This window comes from Herpailurus yagouaroundi, unplaced genomic scaffold, assembly GCF_014898765.1.
Source record: "Herpailurus yagouaroundi ecotype Mexico unplaced genomic scaffold, PumYag 159, whole genome shotgun sequence".
Lineage (NCBI taxonomy): Eukaryota > Metazoa > Chordata > Mammalia > Carnivora > Felidae > Herpailurus > Herpailurus yagouaroundi.
In genome coordinates, this window is record NW_024412400.1 from 24,561,962 (window position 1) to 24,581,451 (window position 19,490).

A 19,490-nucleotide genomic window follows, 5' to 3' on the forward strand; every position below is an offset into this window, starting at 1 on the left:
AGTTTTTAACAAAAGTATTCTTACAGTTTTCTTTCATTACCTTGAACCAAGCTTTCATTCACTTTAAAAGTAGTTTGTCAGGCAAGTAGAGTATTCAACCACTTAATAGATTTCCTACAAACATTGCATTTTTTTGAGGCTTCAGAGATTCAGCCCAACCTCCACGTTTAGAAGTTAGGAAGCCAGATCAAGACCATAGGGCTAGAGCAGGCTGGTTCTTACATCACCTTTTCCGTTCCTCAAGCCCTACCTTGATTTTATTAAGTATAAATAAAATTTCATATTGGAAGAATAACAATATGAACATTATATGTATAGATTTTAAAATTTAACCATTGAAATGATGGGGTCAAATGGCTGTTCTTTGAATGAAACTTTTGCTTTACTACAGATACATGGTATCCATTTCTGAGTAATTCCCAAACATTTTAATAAAACCATCACGTTTACTTTCTTATGTGTTATAAGAAGTGGGTTTTTTTAATTCTTTGCTGGATTATGTGGATTAAGTTTGTGTATATTAATAAAGGTTAGGAGATAAGGAAATCTGATCATGAACCATTACTCCTGCAATAGTTTATTAATACCCATACTCTCACCACACTATTGTTTTTACTGACTTATTCTGTACTGAAATAAAGTCACTCATGTGGTTCCCTCCTTCCCCTGGCTCTATCTGCCTAAATGGTGCTTCTGTTTTCAGGTCTAGGCCAAGACAGCTTTTTCCCAAACTTTCCCCATTATTCTAGCCCATACTGACCTCTCGCTTTTGCATTCCTATAAGATTTTAATCAATACAATTCAGCATGGCATTTAATTATACTCCATCTTATGTTGTTCTTTCTTGCATGTTAGTCCCATCTTCGAAAGTAGATTTTTAGCTCTTCAGGACCAGAACCACATGTGTTACAATTTTTCCCTAACCCTCAGAGCATCTGAAGCTTTTCATGTGCTCAGTATATGGGGTGATCTCAGATGGAAGGGTACCCTGGAGACCTGGGATGGGTTGGTGGAATGGATATGTATGCAGTAATTGCTGAGAAGACAGAAGAAACTCTTAGAATATGAATTCAAATAGATTTTTTAAAATACACTTTTCAATATGGCTTTTGTAAAGAAAGCATTGTCTACTTTTTAAGTATCTAAAAATGTTTACATTTGTTTTTTATTGATTTAATTTTTATTAGCACCAAAGAAAAACATTTTCCCTCATTTACAATATACCATACCTTTTATTTGTCTTGTAAATTGCATTAACAGCTAAAATACTATAATCAAATTCTTTTAACAGTAGATTTTCCTAGCTAGAAAGTAACTCTTAAATGTTATTGTCTCTTTTAATTTACCTTCGCTCTGAATACTTTGTAAATGGAAAACTTTCCTTCTTGGTACTTCTACCCACTTCCTACCTTGTTTTTTCGCCAACGTAAACATGTCACAACACTGTAATTTTCCTGGGTTTTCTGTAGGGTGTCTTTAGCCATTCCTTGGTCTGGCCTGGCATGGCAATTGGGTCATCTTGGTAGTTTGAAACTGTGCCTTTTTATTTCATTTTAGATCTCTACTAACTCTTCAGCTGCTACCTGTTTCTCTGCCAGTGTTTCCATCTGTCCTACCCCAGAATTTCTGTTTCTCTATTTTCTTGTTAAGATCATGTTCCGTATTATACTGATGTCAAAATACAGTTTATTTCAACTACAAATTGAATTTATTTGTCTTTTCTGGAAAAGCTTTACCCAACCTCGGTGACTAAGAAACAAAGGCTCTCTTAAATTACATAGTAGTGTGTCACAGAATTTTTATCAAAACACAAATTAGTGGTCTTATTTTTAAAGGAGTGTTTAAGCACTTCCTGACTGCCAGCTCTCTTCCCACTCAGACATTAAATATTGCCAGTCACTTTATGACCATCTCAGATATGAATATTAATATAACCCTTTGAATTACAAATACCATTTATATTACTTTATATTTTAGTTTAAAAATTTTCTAAAATCTCACTAACAGGCTGATACATAATAGTAGCACATTTTTTTATGGTTAGATTTTTTTCAATAGACTTTTTCTTTAATGTTTATTTTTTTGGGAGAGATAGTGCAAGCAGGAGAGGGGAGAGAGAGAAAGAGAGAGAGAGAGAGAGAGAGAGAGAGAGAATCCCATGCAGGCTCCATGTTGTCAGCACAGAGCCCAGTGTAGGGCTTGAACTCAAAAACCACAAGATCATGACCTGAGCCAAAATCAGGAGTCAGCTGCTTAACCAATGAGATACCCAGGTGCCCCACTAGACCTTAGTTTTTAAAGAAATTTTAGGTTCACGGCACAGTTGAGCTGAAAATACAGAATTCCCAGATACTCCCACCCCCACATGCACAACAGCCTACCCCACTGTCAGCATCCCTCACCACAGTGCTGTATTTGTTATAATCAAGCCTATATAGTGACACATCATTATCACTTAAAGTGCCTAGTTTACAATACTATTCACTCTTGATGTTATACCTTCTGTGGGTTTGGACAAATGTATAGTGACATCTGTTCATCATTCTAGTAGTATCTGATAGTTTCCCTGCCCTAAAAATCCTCTGTGCTCTGCCTCTTCATCTCTTTGGCCCCTGTAACCCATGACAACCACTGATTGTTTTTATTGTCTTCATAGTTTTACCTTTTCCAGAATACCATATAGTTGAGATCATACAGTACATAGCCTTTTCAGATTAGCTTCTTTCACTTAGTAATACCCATTTGAGTTTTCTCTTTGTCTTTTTATGGCTTGATAGCTAATTTCTTTTTAGCTCTGAATAATATTCCATTGTCTGGTTATACCACACTTTATCCACTCACCTACTAAAGGATATCTTAGTTTCTTCCAAGTTTTGGCAACTATGAATAAGGCCACTGCAAATATCAGTGTGCAAGTTTTTGTGTGGACGCAAGTTTTCATTTCATTTGGGTAAATCTCAAGGAGCCTGATTGCCGGATAAGATGGTAAATGTCAGGAACTCAGTTGAGCTGGGCAGAAGAGAGACCTGAGCTATTAGGTGTTAGAGTATCCAATTAGAGAAACAAGTGAAAAATGGAAGAGTTAAGCCTTTAATCACTGTGGTGATATAAGCAAGAGTCAAAAACTGGAGAAAATGTCAACTCCATCTGCTTCATTTCACCCATGGAATGGTACATTGGTTGAGGGTCAGATAGATCAGCATGTATGTGGGGTCATCTCACTGTTGAAGGAGCCCTGAACAAAAGATTCTGGTAGTTTAAGGACCCTGAGATGGCTGTGGTTTGGGGGCACGGTTGGGGATTGAGGTGGAAAGACTCGAAATGGAAAAGAACTGGGTGCTAAGTCAAATGAAGAAAAATGTTTTCAAGAGTTCTTCCAAACCCCATAAGAGGTCCTGGCAGAAGCACCTGAAAAGGACCTGTGCCCTAGAGCTCAGATAAAGAAACCTAGGAATGAAAGCACCAGGGCTAGGAATATAAACATGTGAAAGATAATGCTGGCTAGGTTGGCCAAGACGTTGACTGCATATCCTTTCAGAGACTAGAGTGCCCTGCCTATGCACCATGTCTGGTGTGGGGTGGACCGTTTCCCCCTGTGACCTATCAGGTAGAAGTTTTTGTATTAGTCAGAGTTCTCCAGAGAAAAAGAACCAATAGAATATAAATTCAGATATAATGAGGACATTTATTATAGGAATTGGCTCCCTCAGTCATGGAGGCCTGGAAGTCTCACCATCAGTCATCTGCAAGGTGTAGAACCAAGAAAGCCAGTGGTGTAATTCAGTCTCAGTCTGCAAGCCTGAAAACTAGGGGTCCTGTGGTGGAAATCTCGGAGTCCAAAGGCTTGAGGATCAGGAGCTCTGATATCCAAGGGCAGGAGAAAATGGATATTCCAGCTCAAGAATAGAGAAAGAATTCACCTTTTCTTCACCTTTTTGTTCCATTTGGGACCCCAATGGATTGGCTGATGCCTACTGTTTTTAAGGGCAAATCTCTTCACTCAGCCTACTGACTCAGATACTAATCTCTTCCAGATACATACTCACAGACACACCCAGAACTAATGTTTTGCATACTATTTGGGCATCGTATAGGCCAAATTGATACATAAAATTAACTATCATATCTTTGTAATTGCCTGTGATCAGACCTGAAAAATCACAACATAATTGCTAAACCATCTTCTAAAATGGCTATAACCACTTTTCATTACCATCAATGAATGAAAGTTCTCGTAGCTCCACATTGTCACCAGCATTGGGTGGTGTCATTGTTTTTGATTTTGACCATTCTAATATGTATCGCATTGTCTTTAATGTCAGGTTTTTTTGCTTGAAAATAATTTTAATTTCTGCAACTACAGGAATGGAGTTATGAAAGGATAATTATTCTCCTAGTGACATTCTATTTCATGTTCAAAATCATAGTTCATACGCTATTCTGGCCTTTTATAAAGGGGAGGGAGTAGTCTTCTCTCCTAATGCCCAAATCTTGCCTTTCCATGTTCTTACTCCCATCCCACATTTTCCCCTCGCCCTAGAAAGCCATATAATAGATGGATTCAGGAACTCTAGGATAACTTAAATGGGCAAAAGCCAACAAAATTATATCCATCACTGGAATCTTACCCAGAAATATTCAAGATTCCATGTTCATCTGTTGCTGTCAAAATACAATGTGAATAGTCTTGCAAGTTGACTAGAGCCATTCTGTCTGATGATTAGAGAAAAGAAGATGGTGATCTTGGGTTTCCTGACTACTAACTTCCCCAGCTTTTTCACTTAACCTTCTTCCTTACCTTTCCCCACTCTGTTGCCTCCTCACCTAGATTCTTCTTCCCTATCAGTTCATCTGCCCCGATGCTGAGTAGAAATATCATTAAAGAAGTAATTAAAGATATCAGACATGAGATGTTATACTGATACCCTGCCTTTACCCCTGTTGCTCCTGAAACCCCATTAAAATAACATAAACCCATGGGACCCAGAGAATTAGGAAGGAGATTACAGAGATTTTGGAAGCAGGAAATCAGATGGGTGAATGATAAGTGACAGATCTGAGAAGGCTCAATACAAATTTGATCATGGAGGAAACCAAGAAATATTCCATAAAATTCCTAAAAGTAGAGAAATTGGCAGTGCTAGGTATCTCTGAAAATTGGTAGAGGAAGGGAAATGGTTAAGACTAAAAAACAAGGGGTACCTAGGTGGCTCAGTGGGTTAAGCGTTTGACTCTTGATTTCAGCTCGAGTCATGATCTCATGAACTGTGAGATCAAGCCGCAAGCTGGATTCTGTGCTGACAGCACAGAGCCTGCTTGGGATTCTTTCTCTTTCTCTGCCCCTCGCGGGCTCATGCTCGCTCGTGCACACTCTCTCCCTTTCTCGCTCTGTCAAAATAAATATATATTTTTTAAAAAATCTAAAAAAGAACTGGTTGAAAGTCTATTTAAGAAGCTGTTATATACTCAGATCTCCAACCTGTACCTCCAGGATTTATCCTGAAGGCAGTAAAATGGAGGATCTCCAGACTAGGGACTCAGGGAGTTTCAGTAAACATGGAGCCCAGCAGTATTCTTTACCATCTTTAGTGTTCCCAGAACACTAAAACCAGACTCTCTCCCTCTATACAAAGTTTGGGGGATTCTTCTCTGGCAAAACCCAAGAAAAAATGCCTAAAAGTCTAGGCTCAGGGATTACTCAAGAATGACCTGTGTAAACCCTAGAGTTAACAGACCTACCCATCAATGCACAGACACCTTCAGGTTATCTCTGTACTAACCCACTCTTAGACATGACCAGATAGCCAGAAATCACTGAACATTTGAGGAAAACATCAAAATGAAAGCAGAGATCTAAACAAGCAGCCGGGAGAAAAAACAACTGTGAGTACACAGAGACTATATAGGGAGGAGGAAAAGTCTCAGAGAACTAAGAGAAACATAATTCAAAGGAAAAAGTGTAATTGAAAGTTACAATATGAAAATAAGGTGGTTGGAATATAAAACTGAAAAAGTATCCCAAAAAGTAGCACATAAAATAGATTTAGAAAATAAAAAAGAAAATTAAAGGATCTGGCCAGGAGATCCAACATCTAGATAATGAGATTTCTTTTAATAGAGAAAGAGAGAAAGAGAAGAAAGACATAACAAACACAGGATAAACAAACAAAAAAGAAAAACAGAAGGGAGAAAATCATCAGTGAAGCAATTAAAGAGAAACTTCCAATTGAACAGAAAAACATGAGTTTCTAAATTGAAAGGTCCATTATATCTGAAAATACATGCAAATTAAGGTACACTACTATGAATTTAGATGGGGGGGGTGGAAAAGATAAACTGGTCACATAGAAGAATGTGAATTAGAATGTTATGAGACTTTTTCACTGGAAGACAAAATACTCTCGAACAGGGCTCCCAATTTTCTGAAGGAAAAGTATTAACAGCCTGGAATTCTGTACCTAGCGTAACAATTAAGTGTCAAAATAAAATCTTTCAAACAGAGAAACTTTCAAAAAATTTCCTGTCCTGTCCCTAAAGCTTTTAGAGGATGTGCTCCACCAGACTGAGTGTATAAAGCTAGAAAGAAGCTAGGTGCTCTAGGAAATAAGGATACAACATTTGCAAGAGGTAAAGGGCCTCCCCAGGATGAGAGAACAGGCCAGAGAGCTCCTGATAAATTTCCTCAAAAAAATAAAATTAAAAAAAAAAGAAATTGACAGAAATACCTAAAAATTGATTTGAATTTTTGAAAATGGATATATACAACTGGGATAGTGTTTAAGGTTAAACTTGTGTTAAATAGCTACATGACATGGCAAATGGAAAAGGAGACAGTTATAAACCCCAGGAAAGAAAAGAGGTTGTGGAAAAAAATACTTTCTACAAATAATTAAAAGTCACTGTATTTTTGAAGTAACCTTATTATGTAAATTCGTTAACATTTTTCTTGATAATTTCTTACTGTCTGCTCTGTCATATGCATACATTGCCCAAATTTAGTTGCATACAAAAATCGCATCTTTCCAGCAATTTCTGCCCACTGTACCCCTCTGCCCCTTTCCTACTTCAAGTATTCATCTTCTCCCCTCTGTAATATTACCAGGAACTGGAGCTGACCCCCTGCATCTTGTCCCTCTTTTCCTCCCTCCACTGATCACTCTGTGCTGGCATTAATCTTTCTAAAACCAAATGTGATTACATTACTTCAGTCCTTCCGTGAGGGTTAACGAATACAGAGTGAAATCTGAACTCCATCCCCTGTGTACAGGCTAAGACTGCCACTTGCTTCCATGCCTCCATTTCTCTGCAGCACTCCGCCATCGGGCAGCTCAGTGTCCTGCTCTGTGGACTTCGATTTGCTGGCTGGTCCTCTCTGCCTTTGCGGCCTTCCACCCTGGGAGCTGTCCCAGCCCTTCGCATGTGCCATTGTTACCAGCTGCCTCCTATGTTGCAGTCAGTCTTATGCTTGTCTTCCACCATGCTATCAAGAGAAAGCTGAGATTGTATCTTATTTCTCGTCATGTCCATAACACTTAACTCAATGTATGGAACAAAATAGGTATTTAATAAATGCTAGTTAAATAAGTGAATCATGAAGGGCAACAAAAGAAAGAGATAATGTCAACACTTCTCAAATATCTTCTGTACCTCCACCATTTCTACTGACACATCTGTGTTTCTGAGTAAGGAATTAAAAATCCTGAAGCAATGAAATAAAATGTACCTATATCTATATACCTGTATTCAGATTAACAAATAATTGATTAAAAACCTGACCTATGGTTTTCCTTCATTTGGATCAAAATTGAGAGGCAAAAACTATAAATCAGGCTTATTAAACATGAGTCTCTAAATTGAAAAGGTTCATTATATATATTTTTTTTTTTTTTTATTTTAGAGGAAGAGAAAGAGAGAGAGAGCAGGGGAGGGGCAGAGAGAGAGGAAGAGAGAGAATCCCAAGCAAGCTTCATGCCCAGTGTGGAGCCCAATGCAGGACTAGATGCCACAGGATCATGACCTGAGCAGAAATCAAGAGTTGGACCAGCTGAGTAAGCCAGGTGCCCCTCTTTGTGGAAGTTTTAAACAGAGTTCTGATTTTTATGGAAGTTATACATGTACATACTTTAAAAAGTCAAATCATTCTATAAGGCTGGTTACAAAATTAACACTTGCTCCCAGTCCCCAGGCCCATGTGCTTTCTTTTAGTTGACCAAAAAAACATTTGCCTTCCATATTGTAAAGAAAAAAAAAAAATCCTAATGTTACTAACTCTCACTTTAAACGTTGTCTACTGACTTCTCATTCAAGAAAACGAAGCTTTAACTCATCCCTAGCACTGAAGGCCAACCCCTGCCAGCCCCCACATCACAAATGCATTCCTTATCTCCCTACCCCTATGACATTATACCATAATTTTGGTTAAATCAACTTTAACCAGAGGCAAATGTTATTACAGCTGAGCAATACAGTGTATCATAACTATACTCACACCCTACCCACTGCCAATTCTCTACTCAGATACTTGTTTACTTACTACCTTTCATTTGACAACACTGTATGTTTAAAGATATAAAGTCTTGAGTAGAGATCTCTTAGGTTGTTTGATCTCTGATTAAAATAAATTCTGTTTAAAGCGTATTAAGCTTGGAGCACCTGGGTAGCTCAGTTGAACATATGACTATTGGTTTCAGCTCAGGTCATGATCAGTTCGTGGATGTGAGCCCCACATTGAGTTCCGTGCTGACAGTGAGGAGCCTGCTTGAGATTCTCTCTGTCCCTCTCTCTCTGCCCCTCCCTGCTCTTGCATGCTCGCTCGCTCTCTCTCTCTGTCTCAAAAAATAAACATTTAAAAAATCGTTATAAAGTGAAGCAATAAGAGGAGCACTTTTATTTTTTATTTTTATTTTTTAAATGTTTATTTTTGAGAGAGAGAGAGCGCAAGCAAGGGAGGGGCAGAGAGGAATCCAAATGCTGAGCTGTCAGCATAGAGCCCGATGCGGAGCTCGAACTCACGAACCAGGAGATCATGACCTGAGCCAAAGTCAGACACTTAACTGACTGAGCCACCCAGGCGCCCCAAGAAGACCACTTTTTAAAGTTTTTTTGTTTTTTTGTTTTTTTTTTCTGGGAGTGCCTTGGCTGCTTCAGTCAGTACAGCATTCAACTCTTGATCTTGGGGTTGTGAGTTTGAGACCCACGTTGGATGTAGAGAGTACTTAAAAGTAAACTCTTAAAAAAATAAAAAATAAAAAAATAAAAATTTCTGAAGAGTAGGCTACTCTGAATTTGAGATTCTCCTCTTTCCAAAAATCTAATTTAAAATTCTCATATTTCTGAGCAAAATCTACTAGAGAAATAAAGAGCATCCCATTGCTTACAGAAGAGTGTGTGTCCATCTTGGGTTTTGAGGGTGGATGTTGCAGTGATTGACGGCGCTAAGAGTGGCAGTGGTCACAGCGGCAACCAGGGAAGAAGACCCAGAAGGACACAGTCTTAGGAGGATCATAAACACTGGGTGAAAGTCACTTTGTATGGAGAAGGATATTACTCTGTTTTATATTTGGCTTTCTCCAAGACTGAAAAGAATCAAAGTTTCGTTGATTTTATTTACGATTACTCCCTGCCCCAACCTGGTTTTTTGGTCCATCTGAAATCCAATCTTATATGTTGCCATTTTATAACTGGGAAAGTCAAAATAGTAAGGGTTTTAAATAGTGGAAGAGAACAAATGCAAAAATTATTTCTTTTTTCCTTCATGTATTAGGTCTTCGACAAGTATTTTTTCAGAGCACATAGCATTTATTGACTGTCTTCTGCATGCCGGGTAACTTGCGAGACTTAAAATACACGTTGGCTTTGTTTTCAGTGTAGAGGTAGAATAAATTATTTTAAAGCCTTGAGGTTTTCTTTTTTGTTATTCTTGTTAGCTAATTATTTTTATTTTACATTTAATCCATGATTATTTGATTTATATACCTCTTTATAGCTAACTACAAAATTATGCCTATTTCTAAATATTTACTATACTTGCCCTTATATACGGAGACCTTTATTTCAGTGTATCTTTGAGGCTTCTCTGTCACTCACAACATAGTTGGTGTTCAGAAGCCATCTGCCCTGTGTCTGAACTTGACCTCTGTACATGGATACTCCTGTCGTGACATTTTCTTTTTTTTTTTTTTAATTTTTTTTTTTTCTCAACGTTTTTATTTATTTTTGGGACAGAGAGAGACAGAGCATGAACGGGGGAGGGGCAGAGAGAGAGGGAGACACAGAATCGGAAACAGGCTCCAGGCTCCGAGCCATCAGCCCAGAGCCTGACGCGGGGCTCAAACTCACGGACCGCGAGATCGTGACCTGGCTGAAGTCGGACGCTTAACCAACTGCGCCACCCAGGTGCCCCTGTTGTGACATTTTCTGCTAGGAGTGCAGCAATGTGTAAGATATAGCGATGGAGAATGAGGCTGTCAGCTACACAGACCTGGGTTCATTCAGCGCTGTCTCTGCCGTTCAGGAGCCCGGTGGCCTTGAATGTGTTGTTTATCCTCTCTGCACTGCTGTCTCCTCATCCACAATGTGGAGTTGATGACCACAGGTTCCTTAGTAGGGATTAGCAGGACTCACAGGATATTTGTATAATGTATGGCAAGTTGCCAGGCACATTATAGATGCTTAATAAGTGATAGCTATTACTTTTTTAATTTTAGAGAAAGGAAGTCTACATTTAGTTTTGTGTTCTTTGGTAGTTGTTCCCAGTCCATTTTGTCAACTTGAGAAAGTAAGTATATCTAAATATAAAATTAAGTAATTAGAATAAAGTGTTTTATTTGCGAGTTTTACACTTGTAGGTATAGCTAACTTTGAATTATATGTAAGTTATTTAACCATATTGCTTTAGGCTTTCTCAAAACAGTATCATCCTCTGATTATCTTTACTGATTTCATTATTTTTTTTGTTTTCTTATTACTGGAGAAACTATTTAAGCCAGCTCCCTTAGACACCTCCAGAACAGTCGTGTGCCATGTAGAGGTAGAGACAGAGAAGTCAGCTCTGCTTCGTGCGGAGGGAGTGCCATTCAGCAAGAATTAAACAAGATGGGAAACACACTACCTTGCATCTGTGCCACCCTTATAGGAACCCTGCGCGTAGTGTAAGCATCATTATCTGTTTTATAAATGGGAGAAATAAAGCTCATGAAGTTAAGCGCCTTGCCTAGGTCACACACGGAGTAAGCGAGCATTCTGAAGTAGATCTAATCTAGATTCTAACTTAGATCATCTGATTCCAAATCCAGTCTGTTATCCTAGGTACCACTTACATTTGTCTCCATCGTCTCTGAGTGAGCTCTTCAGGGTGTGCAGCTTCGGTACTTTGTTTTGAAAGCATATATGTACTTGGTTTCAAATGCAGGGAGATAGCAAAAATCAGCCTTTTTACTTGTTTTCCTGTGTCACTGCCCTGCTCTGATAGAATAAGCACTAGAGAAGGAACAGCACTGCAGATGAGTTTCTCACGTGCAACAACAATCTGCTGTAAAGATCAAAACTAAATTCTTATTCGATCAGATCCCTGCTATTTTGTTTGTAAACCAGCTTGTGTTATTCTCTCTTGCCTACTCTTAATTGGGCACGGCAATTCAAAATGGACCTAACGCTTCGCGTATGCAATTGCAAATTAAAAGTGCTCTAAACGTACAAGTTTTCATTAATAGATATAGTATTATCTGAAGACAGTGGGCTATAGGGGAGGTAAAACTTTACCTACACTCATTTAGGTTTTCAGCTGCATTCTTTAACAAAAAACATATTAATGAGAAAAACAGAAGTTTATTAACGTCTATCTTATTATATAATTATATATGTGTTAATTACATAATCATATATTTTAATATTATTTTAATCTTAATAAAATATTTATAATTATATAATTAATACATATTGACATGTATATAAAAATGTGTGTCTCATTTGTATTTGGTACTCAGGGAATAATGAGCAAATCTCAAAGATTGGCTTTAGAATTTAGGATTAAATACTGTCTTAATAAAGAAAGGGGAGAGAGGATGTAGATCTCATAGAGGAAAATAAATGATTTTTAGGAAAGACAGTGGACCCTTAGAAGAATAGATGAAAGGTATGAGTTTGTGACCAAGTTTGTCCTGGGGGAATTTATGACCATTGACTTCCTTTTGGAGGGTTTATTTTTAGGCAGATAAGGGGAGTTCAAAGAAAGCCTCACTCTGTTTTTGTTGTTTTTCAAGTGCCTATAGCTCAAAATAATCAGTATACCAAAGGGACATATTTGGGGGTGGCATGTCCTGAACTCCCATAGCAGTATTTAACTTCACAAATTTGCACGTCACCCTTGCTCAGGGACCACGCTGACTCTGTATCGTTCCAGTTTTAGCACATGTACTGCCGAAGTGAGCACTCTACAGCAGTATTTCAGCTGGCATGTTCTGCTACCCTTCAGAGCTCAGATTCATTTGCAGTTATATCCCTAGTGCCAGTGCCTAGCGGTCTCTGTGTGTCCGGGATATAGTAGATGCTCAGGAAATGTTCATCGCATTCAGTGTCTGGGTGGATGAAAGGGAGAAATGAGAGAAAGAATGTTAGCTCCTTCTTTCACTCTGCAAGTAGGATATTATTAACGCATTAGTTGGCTTCCCTTACATGTGTTACAGCTTCTGACAGCTTCAAAAGTTCTTTCAAGTTGTAATAACAGGACTGTTGCCCTTGTCCCTCCAAATAAGTGCCTGTCTATATCAGGCCATTCTAGAGACAGGGTTATGCTGACCATCCAGGCTGCTTAAAACTGCTACAACAAGGGTAGTAATACTAACTGGCTTTTCTGTTTGCAGTGACTGTTGCGTTCATTATGGCATCTCATTTTCAAAACAACTGCCTTTTCAAAACAAAGCCATGTATTAGAGCGCAGACCCTGTAGCTAGATTTCTGAATTTCGAGTCTTGCACCGCTACCAACTCACTGTGTGATTTGGGAAATGATTCAGCCTTTCAAAGTATTAGTTTTCTCATCTGTAAACAGGGATGATAACTATACCCTTATAATAAGATAGTCGTAGAAATTAAATGAGATAATGTAGGGAAAATTCTTAGCATAGGGCCTGGTCTCAGAAAGCCTTCGATAAGTTTTTTGTCATCTTAGTGGTAGTCATAATAATAACTGCTTCTTGTTACACATCTGCCCTTCTTCGCTTTAATTTTCTACAGAGTAAGGACTGTGTTTTGTTTATTTCTGCCTCCCCGCCCAACATGGGGCTTGTCATGGGTTAGGTACTCAACAAATAACTATTGGATTGAATAAAGCAGGCAGATAATTTTTTTTAACAGGAAGTTGTATTCCAAATGACTGAGTTTAAGCTCGGAGAGGTTACCAACAGGTTTTGAGCAGCTGCTATAAATCAGCCATACAATATGTCCTTTAATCTTAAGGCAACTTTATGAAAGGTTCATACGGTGTCCCAGAATTCAAACCCACATCTTTGAGTCCCGAGCCCAGAACCATTCCCACAAAACCCTCCTGCCTCTCTTACAAAATATACAAGAATTCTTTCCGGGTCATTATATACTAGTATATAATCATTATAGTATTTGGGTAAGTATGAATTGATTATCTAAGTTTTATTCATTTGTTAGATCTCAAAGAAAAAACTACGTGGAAGCATTATACTGTTCCCAGCCTGCTAGCTTTTTGAATTCTAGAGAAAAAAAGGGTAACAGGTAACTGAATGTGAATATGACAAAATGAACGAATAAGGAGAGAGTAGTCTGAACAGATACAGAAAGGGTAGGATAAGTGAGTGCTTTACAAATGAAAGCAGATGTATGAAATTACAAGCTGTCAGATCAGCAACGGAAATGAAGATGATAAAGTGGTTCCTTACATAGATTATAATTATTCATTTTGCCCAGTCCTGTCTCCTTTCCCCATAATGTTCATGGGAAGGGGGAGGGGGTGAGAAGCTGTTGCAAAAAATGTTGCTTCCAACAAAAGAAGAAAAAAAAATATCTAAGAATCGAGGGTATTTCTGATCACAAACAATTGTTTATTTTGTGATTTATGTTGTTTCTATAGAATCACAGTTGTTTTCCTATGGAATATTTTTCAACTGTTTGTTCTGATTAATGAAAAGGATTCAGTTGCAACAACAGGAAGTTGTAACTGTAAAGTTTCTTCACAATCAATGCTGTGGAGGCAGTCAGTGTGGCTTACAAAACAAGCGTCATTAATGGGCAAGACTGTGACAGCAGTGGCAGATGGATTGCCAAGAAATGAAGTAGTTTACATAGACCTGCTTGAAAAGATGTGTTTAATAATTGCGCCCATAATTAGGTTGATTTGGGAAAAAAAATTAAATGACAGTCTAAGGAACACAGTTAGGCTTATCTATGAAGATTTTGACATTTTTCCTCCAAGAAATGCTGCATAGATACTCTACCTAAATTTCTCGTTACCTTTAGAAAAAAATAATTGAAAGAAATTAGATTTTTTAAAACTTTGAATTACGTAATATTTATATATAAAAGAATAAATGTAACATATGTAACTTATGGAGCATAATTAAGGTAAATATTATTTTATGATAATTTTAAACTGGTTCTTTCCCATTCATAAGATTTTTGTTACTAATTTCTAAGCAGCAAAACTAGAGACATTTAAACACAGACATATAAATGGCAATAAATATGCATGCTTCTAAGAGTTTATTTATATTGCAAACGTACACATCTCGATATCTGAGGCTCTTCTTCCAACACCCCCTGAGGATAAGTACTAGATATTAGATTGCAGTTAACAGTACAGTGTGCCGCTTCAAAGGCCATTTGGTAAAGATCCCTTTCCCCATTTCCTTTTATCAAATTAATTGAGTTATTGGTTTGCTTTCTTTGAATCTAAGTTGTTATTTTTTTACTCTCAAGTAATGCAAACATCTTAAACAGTATTGCTTCTGAACTTTTTTTTTCCTCCTATTTAGTGATCTCTAGTAACTACCAGACCTGTCTTGGCCTTCTGATGCATTACCCACTAATTGGGGATGTACACTCACTGATTCTTAAGGCTCTGTTCCTTCGAGATCCAAAGGTAAGATTTCCAAATAGAGTATGCACAATTTTAAGTTGGGTGAAAAATTGGTTTCTCAGTACAGCTCCAAGAATTGCTAATGGGGAATTTGTCTAATGACAGAGGAACTGCCTAATGAAAGAATGTGTCTAGAGTTGTAGGCAAAACTCACATATCTCACTGGCTAGCAACTTAGCAGGTAAATTAAGTGGACGTTGCCCTGAGAAACTGGAACACCTATCTCTTGTCCCTCAGAAGGTTGTTCTGCCCTCCTCCTTCCTCACAACTCAAAGAATAGTTGAGCAACTACTTCTCCTTATAGCCACACTTCATTATCATGGGTACTCCTCACAGGGACTGAGATAGAGCCTCAGGGGCCATGTGTTCATTAGAGCTATCAAAAGCACTATTTCTGTAAGAGTTTATGATACAATGAAATCATTCCATATTATGAATATGTATTTTTTATTTTTTGGGTGAAGAGTAACCTAATAAAATAAAGGCTTAAACAGACTTTAATGCTGATTTCTCTATTTGAACTTAAAGCAAGTCACCAAAATTTTCTTTACACTTCAGAGAAAAAGTGTGCTCTTTTACAACTAATGTTATATTTCTTGAAAATAAGAACATTTAATGATCTAAAAAAATCTGTGAATCCTTGATGCTTTTGAGCCAAACAAAAATATTGGATGAAGTATCAGAGAGAGAGCTTCAAACACGAGTATGAGAATGCCAGGCATTGGGTGGTAATCCCAGCCTTTGGCTCTTTGGCAGAATTCCCAACAGTCATGTTGGCAGTTGTCGAACTGTCTTTGAGTCAGTCTGTCTGTGGATCCATTGCCAAAGCTCTGTCTGATCGACTTGGGCCTCCAAGTTTAACGTAAATTTTAATTCTAAAGGATTTCTGCTTTCTCCTGGGCTGTTGACTTCAACATTTGAGTATGACCTCTATTTATCCTTTGATAGATTTAAAAGATTTTATTTTCTTGTGTCTATATATATTTTTCTATAAAAATATGCAATTTTGTATCATTTCTCCTATGCAAAATTTCATTAAGTGTCAGAAATATAATCCATCATTTCTCTGATACTTAAGATAGCATATATATATATATATTTTTCTTTTTCTGGTAAGGCTCAGGAGTCTGACTATAAAATCAGAATTTCCATATTTTTACGTATTTTTCTATATAAATACCCATAATTATGAAATATCTATAAAATGAGTAAAGAATGAGGTTTCTGGTCAATGAGGTATATGAGTTTTGGTCTATAAACTTAAGGTAAGCTCTATCAGTTCAGCATTAGGAATTCTTAGAAACATACAGAGTGGGGAAAACACTGCTAAAATAACTCTTTGAATTCTCTACTTATATGATTTATTTGGTTTTACTGAAGGGAGAAGTGAATATGTTATCTAAACCTATTGATCTTAGTAATTTTTCCCTAGTTAAATATGGTTGATCTTGCTATGAATCATCCACTCTTCTTGTTCCAGAATTCTATACAATAAGTCAATCAGTGTTATTAATGGAATCTGTGATTTTAATAGAGTACTTTTTATCTCAAAGGTATTATACATAATATACGAGTATAATGAAGCCAATTCTATAAGCTTTAAAATATATTCTCTCTAAGGATTAAGAGAAAAAAATAATAGCATAAGTATCTTTAAAAAAAAAAAAAAAACAAAACCGTAAGTATTCCATTCCCCACTTGTACATTCAGAGTCTTACTAAGTAAAAACATTATCAAGATAATGGCCAAAAATGTAGGACCTTAAATTGGTATTTCTGAGACAGAAGAAATTGGTCAGGAGGAAGGAGTCATGTTTAAAAGGCTGTTGAGAGCAAGTTTGTAGAATGATGATATCTATAGGAAAGATAAAGAAGGCTGTATAGTATTAAGGGGCTTTCACATGGCTAACCCAGCAAGGTGATAATTTTAGTTACGGAGCAAGGAGACTGAATTAGGAATCAGGATACGGGGTCAAATCTTGACTCTGCCAACAGCTATCCCTGTGATTGGGGGAAATTCGTGCTTGCTGTCTTGGTCTTCCCGATAGGGATTGAGTTAAATTATCTCTAATGACCCACTCAGCCAGAACTCCTATGGCCACAAAGCACTGACTTACAATGATCTAATAAGGTCCAATCCAGGGGACACCTGGGTGGCTCAGTCAGTTAAGCATCCAACTCTTGATTTCGGCTCTGGTCATAATCTCATAGTTCATGAGTTCGAGCCCCACGTTGGGCTCTGCACTGACAGTATGGAGCCTGCTTGGGATTCTCTCTCCCTCCCTCTCTCACTGCCCCTCTTTCAAAATAAATAAACTTAAAAAAAATATTTTAAAGATCCAATCCAGTGCTACAGAGGTTCAAATTTAAAAAAAAGAATGCAACACAGCAAGTTTATATATAGCACAGATATCCACAAGTGGACAGACTTTTCAGTGTAGTAATGTCAATTATAAAGTAATATAGGAGGCCATTTACACTGAGGGGGAAGAAAAAGAGGGAAAGATGATGCTAGTACCCTGCCCATATCCTCTAAAAATCCAGACATCAGAGTGCTTAAATTTTTTCTATTTATTATTAACAATGAAACACTTAGAAATACTAGAATCATTCCCAGTTCAAGTAGATCAGAGTAAATATATAACCACACGAGTCTCTGTGAAGCGAACTAGTAGAAGGATGAGATTTGAGGCATGAAAGTACATTTTCCCATAGCCCAGCTCCTTGTGACAGTAGTGTTGAGTGTTGCTGACAGACTCAATAAAATAAAAATAAACAAGGAACTCTGAGCCCCCCAAGTTCATTGCCAGCTTCAGAAAAGCACTTTGTCCCAGTGCTCTCCCTAAATCCCAGTGGAGATTGCTCAACTGAGAATAGACTTTGAAACTAGAGGATAAGACACTGAGCTTTAATTGTTTTATATCAGATGTAGGCTTTACTGTGAAAAGATTTCTCATTTGAACAGACTGAAATAATAGGGCTGTAAACTGTAATAATAGGATCATACTCTTCACGGTTCCCAAGCACTTCAATGTGCTTATTAATTTGGTCCTTACAACAAGCTATGAGGTAGGCAAAGCAGGTTATCTTTCTTCATTCTTTTTCAGTGCAGACAGATTAAGGGTATGTGGCTTTCCCCAGGCTGAAAACTTGTAAGCTTTCAAGCTAGCTAGAATGGCTCCATGACCCTTGTATGTATCCATCCCCTCCTGAGATTCCCAGCATACCTTCTGCCTCCTCCAGGAAGCTATTCTCAGGCTCGGATAGGATATGTTTTCCCCTTTGTGTCCCTGTAAGCACCTTGTATTTTAGCTATTTGCTTATTTATTGCATCCATTATTCCTTCTTATGATCCGACTCATTTATTAGCATTTAGCTTTGTGTCCTGCAGTGGTTGGTATTAAGAAAATAATGGTAGGGACGCCTGGGTAGTTCAGTTAGTTAAGTGTCTGACTCTTGATTTAGGCTTAGTTCATGATCTCACAGTTTGTGACCCCTGAGTCACGTTGGGCTCTGCGCTGACAGTGCAAAGCCTGCTCGGGATTCTCTCTCTTTCTCTGCCCTTCCTCGCTCTCATGTACGTGCTTGCTCGTTCTCTCTCTCTCTCTCTCTCTCTCTCTCTCTCTCAAGATTAATAAATAAAATTTAAAAAAAGAGAGAATGGTAGAATTGAACTCTGACTCATTTGCTAAGCCTCTTCCTGTGTACCATACTGACTCTAATCTAGGTGAATCTCACTCAACTAGCATATTTCCAGAACCCATATCCACATTCCATGGAAGCCACCACCAACTGTATATTTGTCAGCTGCCATTTTTATCAAGATGGTTAATAACCCTACAACCTGAACGTAAAGGGCATCTAGTTCCTGGATTTGCTGTGTGTCAGAATTGTTTGAAAACCTATTACCACCTTCATATGTTATGGAACAAAAAAGACGTAACAAAGAATCTAGTCAGTAACCTCACTTAGACTGTCGTAATTTCAGAACTGCAAAGAACCTAGAGATCTAATCCAGCTCCTCTTTTGGTTGATGAACAAACTGAGGATCAAGGTGAAGTTAAGACAGTCATTTAATACAAGCTTGTCAGTGGCAGAGCCAACAATTGAACCCAGGTCTTCCAACCACCTTTCCACACAAGAGCTACAGTTTTTGTTTTTTGTTTTTTTTTTAATTTTTTTTCAACCTTTATTTATTTTTGGGACAGAGAGAGTCAGAGCATGAACGGGGGAGGGGCAGAGAGAGAGGGAGACACAGAATCGGAAACAGGCTCCAGGCTCTGAGCCATCAGCCCAGAGCCCGACGCGGGGCTCGAACTCCCGGCCCGCGAGATCGTGACCTGGCTGAAGTCGGACGCCTAACCGACTGCGCCACCCAGGCGCCCCAGA

General features: G+C 38.0%; 1 protein-coding gene and 1 non-coding gene across 11 annotated transcripts in view; one reads left to right on the forward strand and one right to left on the reverse strand.

Annotated features, from left to right (window-relative positions):
* TBC1D5 (TBC1 domain family member 5) overlaps positions 1-19,490 on the forward strand; it is a 544,621-nt gene that overhangs the window by 409,437 nt on the left and 115,694 nt on the right. For all 10 annotated transcript variants that reach the window (XM_040480115.1, XM_040480107.1, XM_040480108.1 and 7 more), the window contains one exon: positions 14,999-15,105. In XM_040480115.1, the coding sequence (XP_040336049.1) occupies positions 14,999-15,105 (107 nt within the window). The remainder of the gene's footprint in view (positions 1-14,998; positions 15,106-19,490) is intronic.
* On the reverse strand, positions 12,328-12,430 carry LOC121034246 (U6 spliceosomal RNA). The gene has a single exon (XR_005792332.1). It is a non-coding gene; the product is annotated as a U6 spliceosomal RNA (small nuclear RNA).